Source organism: Athene noctua, chromosome 15 (assembly GCF_965140245.1).
Source record: "Athene noctua chromosome 15, bAthNoc1.hap1.1, whole genome shotgun sequence".
In the NCBI taxonomy this organism is placed as follows: domain Eukaryota; kingdom Metazoa; phylum Chordata; class Aves; order Strigiformes; family Strigidae; genus Athene; species Athene noctua.
Genome location: NC_134051.1, coordinates 3,853,185 through 3,872,241, shown reverse-complemented (window position 1 = coordinate 3,872,241; position 19,057 = coordinate 3,853,185). Strand labels below are relative to the sequence as shown.

Here is a 19,057-nt window from a genome sequence, read left to right as displayed (position 1 = left end):
GTGAGAGCACTCCGCTCTACACCGAGCTCCCCTGAAAGAGCACTGGACAAGATGTACAGGGAGACTTATTTCTCCAGCAATCACTGCCTTGATCCTTCTGGGCAGAAACTGGAATCTGTGAAGACTGCTGGGATCAAGACCACAGTGACACGCTTTTCTCACCTGTGACATTAAAGGAACCCTACCTTCAAAAATAAGTTACAGAGTATTATTTCCCTAAGATCCCCACGTGCTGGAACACATGTGCAGAATAATGAGACCATGGAAAACAAATACTAGCAAAAACAAAGTACACAAGAAAAACTCAGTTTGCATATACATACTTTTCTTGCGGGGCTGAGATGGCGATGTGGATTGTGAAGTGGTTCCATTAGTGCCGCTCTCTTCTTCCTCTTTAGCATCTACTTTTATTTCAGGCTTCTTTTCTTCTATTTCCATTGGCTCCTGTTTCAGTTCAGTTCCATCTGTTTCTTCTTTTGTTTGTGAAGATCCTTGTAAATCCTCCTCCACCTTAAGAAAGGATGCAACGAGATGTACTATTACCTCTATGGCCCCAACTTCAGTCATCAAAATATTAGTTTGAGATTGTCAAAGCACTCCATCCATGGCTTTCCTCAGGACAGTTACTTTCCAGTAACTACCCTCCTCTCGCCCCTTAGCTCACCAATTCAGACACATCATTAAGTGCTTTTATATCTATCACTGCTTTCAGTTAAGCTGTATAGAATCTCATTTACCTCAGTCTTAGCTTCCACTTGTGTCTCACTAGTCTCTGGCTCAGTTTCTTCAGTTTTAACTTCTGATTTGCTTTCTAGCATTGGTGCATCTGGTCCTAGTTGCTGGGAATTCGTATCAGCACTAGCAACTGAGGCAGGGGTGGGGACCCTGTTATCAATACTAGCTGCTGCCTGGGATAGCTGTTGTAAAAACAGTACAAAAGAAAGACACTGCATATATAGAAATATTTTCCTTTACTAAAAATGAACAGCACAAAAGAGACATGAGACGATATTCTAAAACAGTGCAGAACGTGGATACAGGAGTTCACTGTAGCCAAGTTTTGATATCCCACATTTAATAACTCTGCTTTACAGAGCCAAGGAAGAATTATGCCGCAAAGAGGCTTCTTTTAGAGAGAAAACACCTGCCCAGTAAAACACTGTACATTCCTTGAAACGTGCATTGGTCCTGACTGTATCTTAAAAGAAAAAAAAATCTACGCAAATCTCATGATCATAAAAGACCAATTCTGATTAAGGCCACATATAATATTAGGCCTGTTACACCTCATCTTTCTGCACACTGCTGCCATTTTTACTTTGAGCAGTTTGAAGTCATTCAACACGCCCCCCTCCTTCAAACAATGCTGAGAACATCTGAACACACACATTTTCACACATCTCTAATGAACCCTTTGGTCTAAGTAGAAGCTACTATTGACAACTATGGGCTCTATACATTCACAACATGCTGCTATACGCAGGGAGAACTCTCATGGAATGCCACTACACAAGAAAAATGCAACTAGCTGGTACTTACTGGAGTGCCAGGTGGCTGTGCCTGCACAGATGTTGGCTGCTGCTGAGATGGCTGTGGGGTTGGCACAGACTGGGGTTGAACTGGGGTCTGCGGTTGCGGTGTGACTTGAGCCTGTGCCGCAGTCTGCCCCGTAGGTGTGCTTTGTGTCTGTGTCGCGTTCGGAACAGAACCCGGTGTTGGTGTTGGTGTTTGTCCTGAAGATGAGACCGGTGTTGATGGCTGAGTGGGTGCTGCTGGCTGAGGAGGAGTCATTCCAGTTGGAGTTTGGTGCTGAATAGGTGGCATCCCAGCAGCGGTGGACACAGGAGGTGTAGTCTGATGTAGAGGTGGCTGGGTCACTGGTGGGCACGGTAACTGCCCGCTCTGTGGTCCCAGCATGTTCATGGAGTTGGGAAGAGCAGCACTGGGAACCTGCCCCTGCTAGAGAGAGATATTCTCTTACAGACGTGTGACTCCCAAAACTCTGGGACTCACACCCTTTAAATCACAGCACTGAAGAAGTCTTGTTTAACAGAATACTGTGCGTCTAAACACAAGATCAGCTATAAACAAATACTGCTCGAAAATGACTATGCTCTGATTTCTCTCATCGTTTTCATCAGCTTAGTCAAAGACCTTGCTCCTACACCAAAATGTGCCAAGCATGACTTTTTACGTTAATTCTACTGGCACAGAGAGGGAATCCTCAGATCTGAGTAACACAGAAAACTACAGGCAGACAATCTCTAAATCATACCATCAGCTGGGCAAAGGTCAGACTTTGCATACAAAATGGTTTCAAGCAAATACACCTTTTAGGCCAGGACTCTAGAGCAGCCTGCTTTAGAAGACAGTTCAACACAGTTAATGACTGACCCATTGCACAGTGCAAGACTTAAGAGGGGTTTTTCTTGTTGTTTGTTTTTTTAATTCTAATTAGACTACTCCAGATGCTTAAGAAGATTGTGGATCTGTTTTTCAGAGCCACAATAATAAAGTATTCTGGATGTGCAGACTTTTAAACTATACATTTCACTAAAGATTGCATCAGATAGCTAGTGATAAAAAAAGAATCCTGTATCCTCAGATGTACGTCTTACTCTTAGAAATCTAAATCAATTAATAGTTTCCTGCAGATAAGGTTTTAAATTTAAAACATACTTCTAGATTGCTTGCATGTAGTCAGTTTTATTGAACTAAGTGCATTAGGAAAAAAAGTTCACCACAAAAGGTGGTCAAACAACTGAGCCAGGGCGCAAGAAACTGTAGATGCTCCATCCTGAACACACTCCAAACTTGACTCAACAGTGCCCTTTGTAACCTGATCTAAATTCTCTCTCATTTGAGAATGGAGCTGGACTAGAGAACTCTGGAGGTCTCAATCAACCTGAACTACTTGGACTCCGAGTTAAAAAACAAGCCTCTCCCTATGGAAAAGCATATACATTGGCATCGTAAGCACAACTGCTACTTCACCAACTGCTACTGTAACAGAAACATGTTATGGAAAGAAACCCAACAACTTTCTGTTCAGAAGTAGAAAGGTTAAAACAAATTTTAAAATAGCTTCCCCGACCACTTTATTGTAATTCTTGATTTAAAGTTAGCTACTAAGGTCCACACAAAGACCTCATATGAGCATATGCTCATAAATGTCCCATAAACTAACTTCTGATATTCCCCCTAAAAATCTCATCAGCATGCATTTTTTTTAGAATTTAAATCAGGAATTACAGGGTGTTGCCTCCCAGTTAGAATATGCAGGTAGATTATATAAGTGCTTATGAAGAAGGCAGATGTATCTCAGGATCCCTCAAAGTCAGGGGTGACCACAATCAACAATCAATGTAAATGTAAAAACACACACACACGTAAAATAAAATAGAAGAAAATAATTCACAGTAAAACTCTACTGCTAGAAGATACACCTTACCTGTGCCACCCCGGCCTGGGCTGTTGATTGACCCATGCCTACATTGTTCACATTCATAGCCCCACTGGATGCTGGAAACTGGTTCTGGGGCAGGAATTGGTTCTGGGTAGGAGCCTGACCCATCATGTTGTTGGAATGAGCTCCCATCATGTTCTGTGGCTGAGGCATTCGGGAAGGAGACATTGCCATCTAAAAATTAACACCCAAATTAAAGATATTACCATTTAGTATTGCATATCGAGACAAACGAAAATACTCTCAATGTAATCAACCAAAAGATAGGCCAAAAAAATAAAAGGAGAACTGGCTTTGGTAAACCAAACAGAGGTGGGCATAAGCATATGACTTTAGCATTTGTTCCACAGTATTAATGAGAAAGTTATTTTTTAAACGGTAATCAAACTCTACTAAGATTGTTAAAACTTCCATTTTGCTCTCTGAACTAACAGAGATAAACCAGTGAAATGCAAAATGTTTTTGTTTTTCTAAAGAATAAACAACATGTTTTCATGGAGAAATAAAGAAGGTATATATACTGCAAAGACACAGTTTCTGAAAGAACTATGTCCTTCCACAGTTTGTTAGAGATTACTGCATCTCTGGCATCTACTTCTCTGAAGCTTTTTTTCTTTTAAACCCACATAAATATTGAAAACAAACACCTCAATAAAAGCCTGGCAGACTTGGTACGTTTCCATGAAATTATCCTACAATTTACAGTATTACTCTGTGACATGGCCTTTTCAGATCAGCCTTAACAGCGCTAAATGTAATCAACCAATTTTGAGAAGAACCTGGTAACAAAAAGTACGAACCGCAGGAACAGCGCCCATGTTGTTCATTTGTACAGGATGGTTCATTGGAGAAGCTGCACGGGGTCCCATGGGTGCTTGGGGCATCTGTACATTCCCTATGGACATGGGGTTAAACTGATTCATTCCTGTAAATGCACCCCCAAAACAACTCATTAGAAACAAGTCATCATTATGTATGTATACTCTACTACATAATTCACATTTATTATGATTAAAGTTTGCCTGCCCTCCATGTTATCTTTCTTCCTTAACTTCATTCAAATTACTTGGCTTAAGAGACAAATCGGGGTGCAAGAAATGTTTAAAAGAATACCATTTAGGGTGAAATTTAACTTTTGGTGTCTAAAAAAACCTGCAAAAATGAAGAGCGTGGATGATCTGTAGAGACAGAATGCTATTTTTAACTAATACTTGAAATCGTTTCTTAAAATCAGGTTATTTGCCTTGAAACAGCAATGTCTTATTCAGGCCTCACTGAAATGTTTTAAGTAAATATGATAAAAATACATATTGCGTATATGAAAGCAACTCCTAGTCTCCTATCACGACAAAAGCTAACAATATGCTTAAAAAGCTGTTATGCCTTTCATAAAAAACATTTATTGCTTTCAAAACACCCAAACTTTTCTAACAGGAATAAATATGTAAATAATTATGGAGCTATATTCACTACCAACTTTTCCTTCTATTGAATTCTGAAAGGATGTAACTTTTCAAGGTCATTTCAAGACAAGATTCAATTTACTACTAACATTCAATCAAGAAATAATTGGGGACACTTTTTTGGAGGAAGCTGAAGCACTTAAAAGTTATGGGTTTGTATTTTTCAGAAAAAAACCCAACACCCATGCGTCCACAGCAGCCTAAATGAGCGATGGCAAACCATCAGTGCTATGAACAAGTTACAAGGCTTTTTTAGATGCACTCTGCATCAGAAACCAAGAAAGAGTATCATTAGTTATACAGATTCTAGGATTAATGTACTAAGTTTCCACCTATGGGTGTATTTTTGGCTAAACAACTGATGAAAACATGACAACATCCCCCCATTAGTGTTTTACGTGAGATCATCCACAGTATTCTTGCTTGCGCTCTCCTCTTTTTCAAAGGACTGAATTACTTCCCAACTGCTAGCAAAGTATTGAGCGCATATTGTCAGTAAAGACAAGACTACACTGAGACAGTTCCTGCCACAGAACAACAACAAAGGATGCTGCTGAAAAAAGGGAGATCCAGTAGTTCCTCCCACCCCAACTCCAAAAGAAAAACAGACGATCAGCTTTTCCCCCTAACGGTAATTTGAACCCACAAATTGCAATTAGAGGAAAACATAGTTACCTTGAGAAACCTGCATACGACTTATAGGCACAGTTGGCATGGACATAGGCCCATCTGCAACACAACAGAAGAATGGTCAGCAAAAATCAACTGAAGATGCAAACTCAAGATTATCATGAGAGCCCAAGGACACACACTGTGCAGAGCTACAGCTAAAATGTGGAAGTATCTCCTACAGGAGTACTTACTGGGCGGCCTCACGGGCTGTGCCTGGCCCATGGCAGCAGCCACCTGCGGGATACCAGGGGGCTGAGGTCCTGGGGTCTGTAAGGCTGGCTGATTCCCCAACATCCCTTGCTTATGTAGACGAGACCTCCGCTTCTCTTCTAGTTCCTTTTGTATCTTATAGATTTTCTCTGCTAATAAATGATAGTATTCATCCTAAAAAAGAAAAAAATATTACTCAGCATCAAGTATAAGAAAGCAGCAACAGAACTCATGTAGTCACTTGTGGGTTTGGTGTCTTGGGTTTTTTTTTCTTTTTATATATATACCTGCCTATTTAAACAAGAAATACTTATTTTCAGAACTCTCTTAAATTGAAACAGTTTCACCAGTGATTTAATGGAGAAAAGGAAAAGCAAAGCTTCCAGAAAACACAAATGAGAGTTGGCTTTACGGCTATCTGTCCTATCTACTCTGAGTGTATCAGCAGACAAAGGAGAAAACAGTAGGTTGTCTGTTGCTTGGACAAAAAACAACAGGAAGGTATGATTTAGTTTAAGTGTTAATGATTTTTAAGTGTTATTTTCATAATAAGTACTCCCACTAATCCACAGACAAAAGAAATAGGTGACCCCAGCAACACAGTTACATTAAAGAGACTTCAGGAGACAGATGTTAAAGACAGATCAATTTTTACATAAAGAAAGGAACCACTCTTTTCCTGAAGAGTCTGACTACTGACAGTCATTGCAGGGAATAAACAAAAACAGACAAAACCCCAAAGGAATGAAGGAAATCAGTGAAAAATAGTCCACTGGCACAGACAACTAAACACTAGATCTGTACAAGATGAAAAATCCATTTTACTCAATCCACATTGACAACAGATCAAATACGACAGTCACAGTGCACAGCAAGGTAGCCAATTTCGCTTGTCAGCAATTGCTGGACGCACATCTTCCAAGTGCACGAGATTCTGCAACTGTTAAAGGCAACCCCCCCCCCCCCCCAAACCCTCAAGACTACATTACTTTTCTGGGGTCACCTATGTTCTTAAAACCCAGTGTTACATGGACCAAAGGTTGAGCGATGCTTGTCTCGCAGTCATTTTGTCTTCACCCAATTTTCATCAAAACTAGAATTTGTTATTACAGTCTGATTGAGTTAATTTTGGAAAACTAATGAGATAGGTATTCCTCACCAGTCTTGTTAAGAAAGTCCAGCGTTGCAATATAAAGCTTTGTTTTTAGGTCACGTTCCTCCTCTAAATGTCTCAAAAAACCATCAGTGCAGACACTTTCTGCTGTCCAACTTAAAAGCACTACATCCCCTTCCCTCCTCCTGCTCAAGACACTTCACCTATAACTTTCTACTTGTAAATTTAATATTGTGCTACTTTCACACTGCAAGGATTCCTGAAAAAGAACATCTTCACAAGGAGCACATACTACTAAACCAATGTCAAACTCCTTACGATGATGCCTCATACTAATTTGCTTTTCAATGTCAAATTAAAACTGATGCTTCTCAAAAAATTGCAGTTCCACATAGCACCGTTAATACATTCTAAACTACTCCCTTCTTCCAAGTTTGCTGCTTGGAGCCAAATATGTTAGATGAATTCCCATAAAAGAGACTTCTGGTAACGAGGCTCTGACAGCTGTTTTATGGGGTGAAGAGAAGATACTTATGAATATTTGTCTAGCGTAGAGGTCAGAAGAAATTTAGTTTTATAGTGAGATGTCTACTACATCCATCCTTACCGAGAAGGTATTTAGATACCCATGTATGTCTATGAAATCCTCATTCTCTCTGAAGTTGTTCTCTAAAGCTGCCAGGGTGATCAAGGGTTATCACAAGTCTTCCTTACTAAACAACCCCTTGGTAGCCACAAGGAGAATATGACATTGTCACTGACCAACGCTGACACAGCAGCAGCATTACAAGTACGGCCACTGACTATCTGCCTCCAGGAAATAATACCTGGAGTCCATCTTCAGCTCTTCTGGGAGATGGTCTGAGACAGGCAGACTAAATGTTACTGTCTTACTGGATGATTATCACCTGAGATGCCACCAACTACTCTCTTCAGATCCTCTTACCTTATACAGGAAGAACCTCAAGATTCTGGTCAGGTAAGACCTCACTAGCTATTATTACTGATGCTACTAACATTGTCTTTACCCGATGAAAACTTGCAGGGAGTGGTTCCTTTAGGGTAGAATTACCACAGTGTCATAATGAAATAGTGTCCTCAGCATGTCAATCAACAGGGGTTTGCTCCTGTGAGATTTGAACTGACACCTCTTTGGAGACTGAGAAAAAATCCTGAACAGGAATTCTGTCTTGTTTCCCATGCACAAGGACAAACACAGGCAAACTGACTTCTTACTGAGATGTGAAACAGCTATGTGTCTTAGGCAAATCACTCAGTGCTGCTGAGCAGAGGAGAAATGATTCCAACAGTGCAGGTAAAAGGTAAGCGGTATAACAGGACCGAGTCCTAGAGAAAACCTCCAACAGTAAAGAGGCATTAAGAAAGTTTTAAAACTACTACTTATACAGTCTTCAGAGGGAGAAAGTCAGCAAGGGAAGTATCAAAAACTGCAAGCTGTGTTCCAGTCTTCATGCACATCAATCACACTTTCAGGAGTAATGCAAATAGGGCTGGGATGATGTTGTCTAGTTTTCATAGAATTGAGGGAGGTGAATTAGATTGGAGTAACATTAATCAGATGGCTTGGGACTATACAAATACTGTCACAGACAGAGAGCATGACTTTCCTCATCAAGAGAGCAATGAAATGATTCTCTGTGGTTTCCATTATGCTTCTAAGATTTGTGATACTACTGTTTGTTAGTACATCCAGAATGGCTAGACTAAAGGAACATACCCTACTGTTAGCAGATTCATACATATCTCCCTCCACTTTTCTGGCATAAGCCACCAAGTTCTCCATGCGGCGATCCTTCAGTGCAGCCGGATCAGGAGTGGGGAAGATGGCTTGGACACTACAAGAAAGGAAAAAAAAAAAAAAAAATTTTTTTCAGAGGAAAAAAAATTCATTACAACTTTATTATATTCATCCTGGACATTCCCTTACACATCAGATATGTAAAAGCACATCAAAATTATTTTAAAAAAATTCAATATCACACTATTTCCCACAAGATTAAAGCAAATTCAATGATGAAAAAAATGTGAGGTGTAACAGGCTAGAGTTTTTTTTACTACAGCAGAACATATTTACTAGGAATATAAACTAACTTCATGCCCACTGCTTAATGAACATGAAGAATGAACTGGAGGGTTAAAGGTAACAGCTTATCCTCAGTGGCCCAGCATTAGAGAACCACTACTGATAAAACTCCCTCAACAACTTTTCAGCTAAATAGTAGAACTACTGTACTGAAATTCTTTAAAAACATTCAGGAAAAATATGCAGTAGTGGTGAATACTTACAGTTTATGCACTAAATGATTGCGCAGGTCCTGAGTGACATGTTCATGCCATGCTTTCCTTACCCCGGTACTAGAAGGAGGCGCAGCCGTTGGCATTGAGCTGAGGTTTCCAACATTGCCAGAATTTGTGCCATCATTCATTAGTGGGCTAAAATTTAAAAAAGGACTGTTACAATACAAGAATGCAGAGTTTGGTTTTCTGTCTGATGCTTGAAGCAATTTTTCAGTAATTGCTTTCATCCCTTCTAGGTATTGCATCAAACATTCTCTAAGTGAAATGTTGATATCAACAAACTGCAATGCCTAAAGCAGCAAAGCTCAGGAGTTTACAAGACTTAGTATGAATGATAAAGAATCACAACTGTCAAGGTATTTGTACACTTGAAAATACAAAATATTCTTCCTTTGGGAATTCATTTAAAACTACTAAATATTCTGGGGCTCTCTGGAGGGACAAAGTGGTAGATATAGAATTGAAATAGGAAAGAAAGAAGAGCATAGCCATAGATGTGACTGACCATTTCCATGCCAACACAATTAGTTTTTAAAGCATGCTCTTTATTTACATTCATAGGCATGTAAATAAATGTTTAATTGAGCAAGAATGAAAACATGTGCATTACTTATTTGTCCCAAGGGATGTTGGAAGAGCAGTTTCAGAAATAAGACTAGCTTGCTGGTCTGTTGTTATTCCTCCTGCAGGAAGGTTCATCTGGTTGGCTCCTTTGGGAAAAAATTAAACATCATTGGTACCCAGTTCACAATTTTGACAACATGGCAAAACTATACTTTACAGACCTAACTGATTAACGAAAGAAACAGCTTATCAGATAAGCACTTTATGATAATATTTGCTGTGGTGCATATATGTAGCTACTTATGGAATCAAGTTACTTTATCTGAGCAATTTTTTCTACAAAAACGAGTGTGCTAAAAATTAAGATACATAAATTCTTAAAATGAGTTCAAAAAATATAATGCTAACAATTAAGTTCCAGAAAGGAATTAGCATTTGAGACAGAACTGTCTGCTAGAACAGGTGAAATACTTGTTAAACCAAAATCCTTCAGCAACTCTGTCTAATCACCTCAGACAACAATAACTTACGGACTATATCTTAAGAGAAACCAACTGCTGCTATCTGGTAGAGGCAATATATTGAAAGCTTTCTAATATTCAAATGTAAATGAATGGTAGTGTTTGTAGTGTAATTTTAAGTTATTAATCAACACGAACAGAAAGCCATTACTCTGAACAAGTGAAATACTAGACTATTCTAAAAATTCAACAGTTCAGTTTCTTTTAACACCTTTGTTTCTCGGTAATTTTTCCACCTACCCAATGCATTAATGGTCCTCATTTGCTGGTGAGCCTGAGGCTGTGCCGGCTGCTGGCCTTGTACCTGGGGCTGCAACTGCGTTTGAGGCTGGTTGCCATACGGCAGTCCAAGAGCTGCGTAGGCTCGCTGCATGGAGCTGGGGTCAATCGGATTAGGGTTACTTAGCGATGGAGTATTCTGCTGGCCTGTGCCAACAGAACCGATGGAATTTTGGATTCCACCAGCTGGAGACCCTAAAAGGGCTATAAAAAAGAAAGGATAAGAGAAAACTGAAAATCAGTGTGGACAAATGATAAAAGAAATCATGCCAAAAATCAACAGAACATGCATATAGTTATATGGTATATATTCTTCTGCCAAAGGACAGAACGACACCCAAGATGCCAAGTGGGGAAACTCAGCCTTTGATTCTACAGGACAGAAACCACCCTAGCAATTAATACATGCAGTCTAGAGAGAAGTACTGTAAATTTCAGGCAGACAAGCCCATAATTACTGTAATACACGAAGTATAGGCTCCAATATAAGGCTAAATAGGATTTTCATGCTTGGGACAGTAGACTAAAGGGGAAAAAAAGAAATTAATTCCTCTACTTCCCTCTTTCCCATCAATCCCATTTTAGGTCAAAATATTTGGCTCCAGAACAGAGATCCTGAGTTCAGCAGAAATACTGTGTCCTTGGACACAAAGGTAATACTGAAGATCTGTTGGTAGAAATTTTCATTCCGAGCAGTCACTAGATGAATCCTCTGAAGGCCAAATTACCCTAAAACCCAAGTTATTCAGAGATATGAAAAGCCCGGATGGGTTTCAGATTTTACTGACAAAATCTAAAATAATTTGAGGTATCAGAAAGGGGATGAGCCTGCCACAGGTTTTGGTAAACAATCTAGATAATAATATTTAGGTATTCATTAACCTATATGACCACCACAACCTGTCTCACTGCACAGATATATGGAAGAGTCATTTCCATCATAGTCAAGAAATGGAAACAATAGGGAAAAGTAATTTTTGCTAAACCCAGAAGTGAATAAAATCTGCTTTCTGGTCTCATTTTAACTGCTGTTCTAAGTAATAACACATTCCATTGTGAGTGATGCACTGAGTATATCCTTCACTACAGAGACACTGTATTTTGATAACTGAGACTCTGGTAGAAGTAATGCATACTTCACACTATCCTCCTCAAGTAATTAAATATATAATGTACATCACAAATCTGTGAGCTAAACATAGCACAATAATAGCTTTTAATATAGGCAACAATAGCTGTTTTATTGAAATATTAGGGAGACAAACATGGTTAAAAAAATAAAATCAGGAAAACAAGCCTCCTGAGACATTAACAGCATTATCCAGGTTTTCTTAAATCCTTACCCACTATGGAAACAGAGAATCACTGAAAAAGGTACACATGCTTTCAACTGCCATCCAAGAGAACACACACACATTACAAAGTCCAGGATTTCATTCTCCAGATGAGAATTCAATTTGATCTCATTTGCCAAAGAACCACAAATAAACATATTCAGAGATCCCCCTCTCCAGAATAAGCAGCCGCACAGAAAACATCCTTTTTTCCCCCAAGGACAATCCACAGTATTTTCAACACTGGCTTTACCATGGAAATTGGGCTTACATAGACTCACACTCTGTGGATACATTCATAACAACTTTTGAACTTACTGATCATCTCCAAGCAAGTTAAAAACAAAGACAGAAGCTGACTAAGATTCTATCACTTTCATTTAAAAAAGACATAATAAAAAGCAATTGTATTAATTTCTTGTTGGACTTGCACATAGCACTCTGAAATCACACAATCTAAGAGAAAGATGCCTTTAAACTCGTGCAAGCCAAGAAACAGCAAGTCTCTAGAAAGGTTAAATAGCACAAAAGTTGTGGTACCCTGGAACTCAAAAGGCTTCAGAGGCTGTTGTGACAGCAGAGGATCAGTTCAGGAGCCAATAAAAAATCCAGCTTGTTAGAGAAAGAGGATTATATTTCTCTGGAAAAGTTACAACAAAAAATCCCCATACGCTTTCAGTGGTTGTAAATCAGGGGCACATCTCTGGAGATGGTAGAATGACCACAGGTAACGCTGAAGGCTGGGAACATGAAAAAGGTTTCCAGACATCCCACCAAGGATAGCCAAGCGTTTCAACGTTCCTCACAATCTCTCTGTCCCCCCTCACAATCTGGGGAAGAAAGCTGGCACTGATCTTCTGAGGACTGCAAGCTTGGCTTGAAGCTCACAATGAAGCTCGGGCAGAGCTTGGAGAAGTCAACTACCTCTCGCCCACAGCTCTGGGCTGAGCCTTGGCAGTGGTATGAGTTACTATGAAGCACACGTTCAGCCCTTGTGCTACAGCAGCTTTAGGAACCACAATCCAGCCAATTCTAGAGAAGTCTACTTAAGCAAGATCAGATTTCCAGATGTCTATTTCTGCCCCAGACCAAAGACTACTTATAAAACGTCAGTTTGGACATTTGTCAAAGTTGACAGTCTGAACGTAATTTTAAAAGTGATAACATGGAGAGTGAGTCTATTCTAAACAGAAAAAGTCCCACTGTTTCTTCGTAAAAGCACTACCATTATTGCAAAGGGACAATGTATGAAGACCACTATTTTAGTTTGTAGTTTGAAAAGACTAATGATCTCCAAAAAGTTCCACATGTGCATGTACCTATTCAAGCAGGCAAAACTCACTGAAGCTGGGAAACAGCCAAATGCTGCTTCAGCTCTTCAAACTGAAGTATTATTATTAGGGGACAGACTACGTTTGTATAGCCAGTGGTACAATGAGTGGCTCAAACTACTTGGTCTCAGTTTTTCTATATTTTATAACTCAATTACTAGCATACTGTAATAAGTATTTTCACAACATCAGGAATCTGGTTTTGAAGGGTTTTCTTTTTTTGTGTCTGTTCACTGGTTTTATACAAATGCATGACATTATCTCAATCTGTTGAACAAGATGGAAGGAGAGTATTCAATTTCCATATTGGACAGATCAAGTGCAGATGCAGTCCTTTCTGTGGCAGATACCATAGGAAATGAATTAAAATAAATACAGCACTAAAACAAAGAGGAATTATCACATTAGGCCACTGCTACATGAAGCAATGTCTACTGTGATTTTTTTTTTTAATGAACTGATGCTTCAGACATTGATGAGCTCATGACAGAAGCTACCAGTGTGAAGACAACTCTGTACAGAACTGCTCACATTCTAAATGCTTTAAAGACAACTGATCTCCATATGTCCCACTGTTAAAGTCACATGTGTTTATGTATCTTAAGAATGAAAGTTCAAACAAGCAGAAATGAAGCAGCCCCAGAATTTCCTGAACAGTCCTGATTAGGCCCTCTTGGGCATTAGGATGTAACCTAAATGATCAAACACTACATCATCTACAGGACTTCTGTTCCAGTGTGCAAAGTAGGTAATGCTGCCTTAATGAAACTTCATTCACATCTTCTAGAGGGGAACCAGCTGATTAGAATTTATTTTAAACTCGGACTCCTAATGCTACTTTAAGTACGAAGGCACAGCACTTCTCTAACCTGACCAGCCCAGTGAAAGCGACATGGTAATCCATTTCTGAGAAGTCATCTAAATTTTTCGTTTTGCTTCCGAATTCTGTGACTGATATTTGTTCAGGAGTGTTCAAATGCTCTGTCCTGCAGCTCCTCACTCTGCTCATTACATCCATTCTAGCTCAAAGTGGCTGGAGCAAAAAATTATGCTGGTGAACTTGACTCACCTCAGCACAAGCCTGTCCTGCACCCCGAACTAAGCAGCTGAACAAAAGCTAAGAGTACACAATTGTTTAATTAAAGGCTGTATCATTAATCAAATCTTGGGGTAAGTAAAGATTTTATGAGCAACTTAAAGGTAGGATGTGTCAGTATTAAACTTCACCACCAATGCCATCTTATTTTTTATTTGTTAAGCATTAAACTAAAAGCATTCATAGTATAGCATCATGTTAGTCAATAAATGGAACTTCCCAATCCATGGGCTAACAATCTATGATGCTGTTCAGTGGAATAACTGATACCTGACTGTAGGTCACCATCATGTATGATTTCCAGCACTTCAAAACACAAGAGACACTTTGTCTGCAGATTTTACAGTTACTGACAGCAGGACTTGAGCACACTGGATTTCATTTTTCCAGTTTTCACAAGAAATGGGCTCTAGTGAAGAACTTGCTGCCTACTCTTTCTGAACACGTTTCTTGCACATCAATGTGCTCCTCCTTCTCTACAAAGGGTCAGGTCCCAAACTCTCTACATCCAGGTTTTCTTTCATTTTCTGCCCATACTCAATAACCTACTCCCTCAGCCAGCTAGCTCCTTGTCTTTATTTCCATTTCCCTCATCAGATTCCCACCCTTCATCCCCAAGTCCACATCTGTCAGAATTTCTAGCCCAGTCTTCTTTAACACCACATTTCTAAAGGAAGATTAGTTGTCTAAAATTTACTCTCTCTCAATCCAGCTTGTTCCTCACTACATTTAAAATTTTCCTACAAGGAAAAACACAGGAGAGACTAACTTCATGTTCGCAACTCCACCTTCCAGTCTGACTGTGGTGGGCTGACCCCAGCTGGACACCAGGTGCCCACCAAGCTGCTCTATCACTGCCCTCCTCAGCTGGACAGGGGAGAGAGAATATAACAGAAGGCTCGTGGGTGGAGATAAGGACAGGGACATCACTCAGCAATTACTGTCACAGGCAAAACAGACCCACCTTGGGAAAAGTAACTTATTACCCTGCTCTGATTTGCAATGAGAAATCTCCCCCCCTCCTTCCTCCCAGGCTCAGCTTTGCTCCCAGTTTCTCTCATTCCCCCCCCCCAGCAGTGCAGGGGGGCAGGGTTGGGGGTTGCAGTCAGTTCATCACCCGCTGTTACTGATGCTCCTTGCTCCTTCCTCCTCAGGGGGAGGACTCCTCACACCCTTCTCCTGCTCCAGCATGGGCTCCCTCCCACGGGAGAGTCCTCCACAAACTTCTCCCACATGATTCCTCCCATGGGCTGCAGCTATTCACGAACAGACTGCTCCCGTGTGGGTCCCCCAGGGGTCACAAGTGCTGCCAGCAAACCTGCTCTGGTGTGGGCTTCCCGCGGGGTCAGAGCCTCCTTCAGGCATCCCCCTGCTCCGCCGTGGGGTCCTCCTCAGGCTGCAGGTGGGCATTTGCTCCACCGATGACCTCCGTGGGCTGCTGCAGCACAGCCTGCCCTCTCGCCACGGGCTGCCAGGGCAATCTGCTCCGGCGCCTGGAGCACCTCCTCCCCCTCCTTCTTCACTGACCTTGGTGTCTGCGCAGTTGTTTCTCTCACATATTCTCACTCCTCTCTCCTGCTGCAATTACTGTCCCCCAGGTTTTTTTCCCCCTTCTTAAATATGTTATCACAGAGACCTTATCACTATTGCTGACGGCCTTGGCCTTGGCCAATGGTGGGTCTGTCTTGGCGCCGGCTGGCATTGGCTCTGTCGGACCCAGGGGAAGCTTCTAGCAGCTTCTTGCAGAAGCCCTCTGTAGCGCCCCCCCTGCCCCCCCCCCTTGCCAAGCAAACCAAACCCGCTCACTCAACTGAAATTCTGGTGAGCTCAGCAGGGAGCAAGAAAGTACTTCCTAACAAAAACAACCCTCCAACCCCGAAACATTTCCACCAAATTTCAAGTCATTACTTCAAAACACAGGAGTCACTGGCCTATTAAAAAAAAAAGCTTAATGTGCAAAATAATATTTGTTTTGCAGTTTCCCCCTACCCTCACAGAGATATACATGATATATACACTAAAAGCCCTGTGGAACAGAAATTTCCAACTTGTCCCAGTATGTCCTATTAACAAGTCATGTTACTATCAACAATTACAATAAAAGACAGTTCAAGAGTACTTAAAAAAAAAAAAAGAAAAAAGAAAAAAGCTGTACAAATGAAACCTGGCACAGATAGCGGTTCCTTGCAAAGAATTTGAACACTAAAACATGGAGTAAGATACTGTCCTGGTTTAAACCCAGACGGCAGACAAACACTACGCAGCCACTCACCCACACTCCTCAACCTCAGGAATGAGAACTGGAGGGGTTAAAGGTACGGAGACTTGCAGGTTGAGATTAAAAACAATTAAATAATTGATTTTTTTTTTTTTTAAAAAGATAACAGTAATAGAAAAAACAAACAAGTAACACACAATGTGATTGCTCACCCCCTGCTGATCGATGCCCAGCCTGTTCCTGGCTAGCGATCCCAGAGAAGAGAAGATCCCGAAATCACAACCCCGGAAAAGAGACTGAGCTTTCCAGCCAACCCTCATTTATATACTAGGCATGACGTTACATGATGTGGAATTTTCCACTGGCCAGTTTGGGTCTGGTGCTCTAGCTCTGCTCCCTCCCAGCTTCCTGTGCACCTGCGCACTAGCAGGCCATGGGAAGTTGAAAAGTCCTTGATTTTTTTAGCACCAAGTAAAAACATCAGTGCATTATCAACATTCTTCTCATACCAAATTCCATACTGAATCCAAAACATAACACTATTCTAGCCACTACAAAGAAAAAACAATTAGCTCTTTTCCAGCCAAAATCGGGACAGATACCTGTAAAGAAACAGCTTCATGGTAATAACCTCAACCCCAGGACTTTTTGTAGCATACAAATCCCTCAAGAAGCAGGAACAGATCACCACAAAAAGCACATGAACCACTGTGCACGGGAAGGGTGGATGCAAGCCACTATACTGCAATGTTTCAGAAGTGCTGAACTGCAGAACTTTCTAGAAGATCAGCACACTCTGAAGGAGCTGTTTCAAAGTCCAGCACAGATACAACAGGATGTGAAGTAACAATGGTAAAACGAGCACAGGAAGATTCTAGGACACAAAGTCTTTAATGACCATCACATGGTCATTCATTCTGTAAGGCCAGCAGACTGTCAAAAGTAATGAGGGTCACTACTTCTCATTTCTTTATCCCTTTCTAAATGTCCTCAGCATATCCTGCCATATGCAGATTCCGTCCCACCCCCCCACCCCAGTTTAGTAGATGCTATGGTTATTTATTCCTAAGACTATCAACATTTTCTTCAACTCTCAAACTAACATAGCTTAGTTTTCATCTGATCAGACACAGTGTTTTTAAATGCACATATTAATGTAAATATTTTCACATATGTTTTTAAATGCCTAAAAATGGATATCCTTTATAACACATCTAGTGTTCATCTTCTACCTTCAAACAAACCACAAGGTGTTACATGTATGACTCAGACATAATCCAGAACAAAAGAACCTTGCACCTCAGCATACTAAATTACAAATTTTCATGGTTATTACCACTGGATTATTGATTAATTGAAGAAGGGGATTTCATATTTATCTCCCCTGCATGCAACAAGAGAGACAAAAGTCTACACTTACCATTACAATTGTTAACATTCAAACAACACCCTAATTTGATCCCATAAAATTATTTTTAAGGGCTGTTTTCGTTCAAGTGCCTTCTCTTTTGATAAGTTGTATGAATGACATAAAAGAAAATACTGCATAAACTACTTTTCTACAGCCACTTGTATTGAAAAAAACAATTCTGTTGTGTTAGATGTTGTTAACACTTTGATAACAACTGTGCAATAAGGATGTTACGCACAAATGGACCATGTCATATTAAAAAGCAAAGCTTTCAACACCTTTTTCAAAGGCCAGACATAACTAATCACTTGCAACAAATTACTATTTTCAACACACAAGATGTATCTCATTTTAACAAACTTCTCCTCGGTAAACAAAATCCTTACCTCTAAGTAGGCCTATAATTTTTTTCCGTTTTTGAGGGGAAAATAAACCCCTCCCCTGAAACCATGAGGACATGCTCAATGGATAATTTGTACAGTTTTACCAGCTACTCTCTCATCTGCCTTAATCTCACACAACCTAGGAGCTCTTCTCTATCCTTCAAGGTTTATTAGTGTTCCTCACTGCAGTCTCAGCTAAATGGAAATTAATAGAATGCTTCCAAAACAATTCAAATGTTCAGGTTTCACAAGTCCTCCAGCTATTTTCCACTTCTTAACCCTTATTTAAATACAGGTAGGCATAACATTTCTTAAGACTTCCTGAACTGCTGCATCTATGCTGTAAAATGTTCTACCTTGGCATCTTTTAAAAGGATTTGATGAGAAGCAACCCACTAACATAAGTTCATTATTTTCTGTTTCTGAGCAAGAGGGAAGCAATGCACTAGAAACTGACTGCCCCCAAGCATCAGTAACAGCTACACTATTACAAGAGCCAGGCATGGGCAACATCATTATGATTTGCAGAACTTCAGCTAGTCTACACCAGCATTAATTACACTTAATGATTAAGACACCCAGACTAGATCCTTTTGTATACAATAATTCAGGGTTTTTTTTAACAAAAACGTTTGATTATTCTTAATCACTAGCATGTTAAGTTGTTTCTAGAAGC

The 19,057-nt window shown here is 40.2% G+C and overlaps 1 protein-coding gene across 3 annotated transcripts in view; it reads right to left on the bottom strand.

Moving 5' to 3' along the window:
* CREBBP (CREB binding lysine acetyltransferase) overlaps nucleotides 1–19,057 on the bottom strand; it is a 96,377-nt gene that overhangs the window by 30,464 nt on the left and 46,856 nt on the right. For 2 of the 3 annotated variants that reach the window (XM_074919813.1, XM_074919814.1), the window contains 11 exons: nucleotides 10,570–10,812; nucleotides 9,855–9,954; nucleotides 9,233–9,379; nucleotides 8,664–8,781; nucleotides 5,793–5,985; nucleotides 5,605–5,658; nucleotides 4,267–4,391; nucleotides 3,452–3,640; nucleotides 1,540–1,956; nucleotides 738–917; nucleotides 324–510 (listed from right to left, as the gene is read on the bottom strand). In XM_074919813.1, coding sequence (XP_074775914.1) covers nucleotides 324–510; nucleotides 738–917; nucleotides 1,540–1,956; nucleotides 3,452–3,640; nucleotides 4,267–4,391; nucleotides 5,605–5,658; nucleotides 5,793–5,985; nucleotides 8,664–8,781; nucleotides 9,233–9,379; nucleotides 9,855–9,954; nucleotides 10,570–10,812 — 1,953 coding nt within the window. Of the gene's footprint in view, nucleotides 1–323; nucleotides 511–737; nucleotides 918–1,539; nucleotides 1,960–3,451; nucleotides 3,641–4,266; nucleotides 4,392–5,604; nucleotides 5,659–5,792; nucleotides 5,986–8,663; nucleotides 8,782–9,232; nucleotides 9,380–9,854; nucleotides 9,955–10,569; nucleotides 10,813–19,057 lie in introns of all 3 variants that reach the window. The other variant, XM_074919812.1, reaches the window with a different exon arrangement.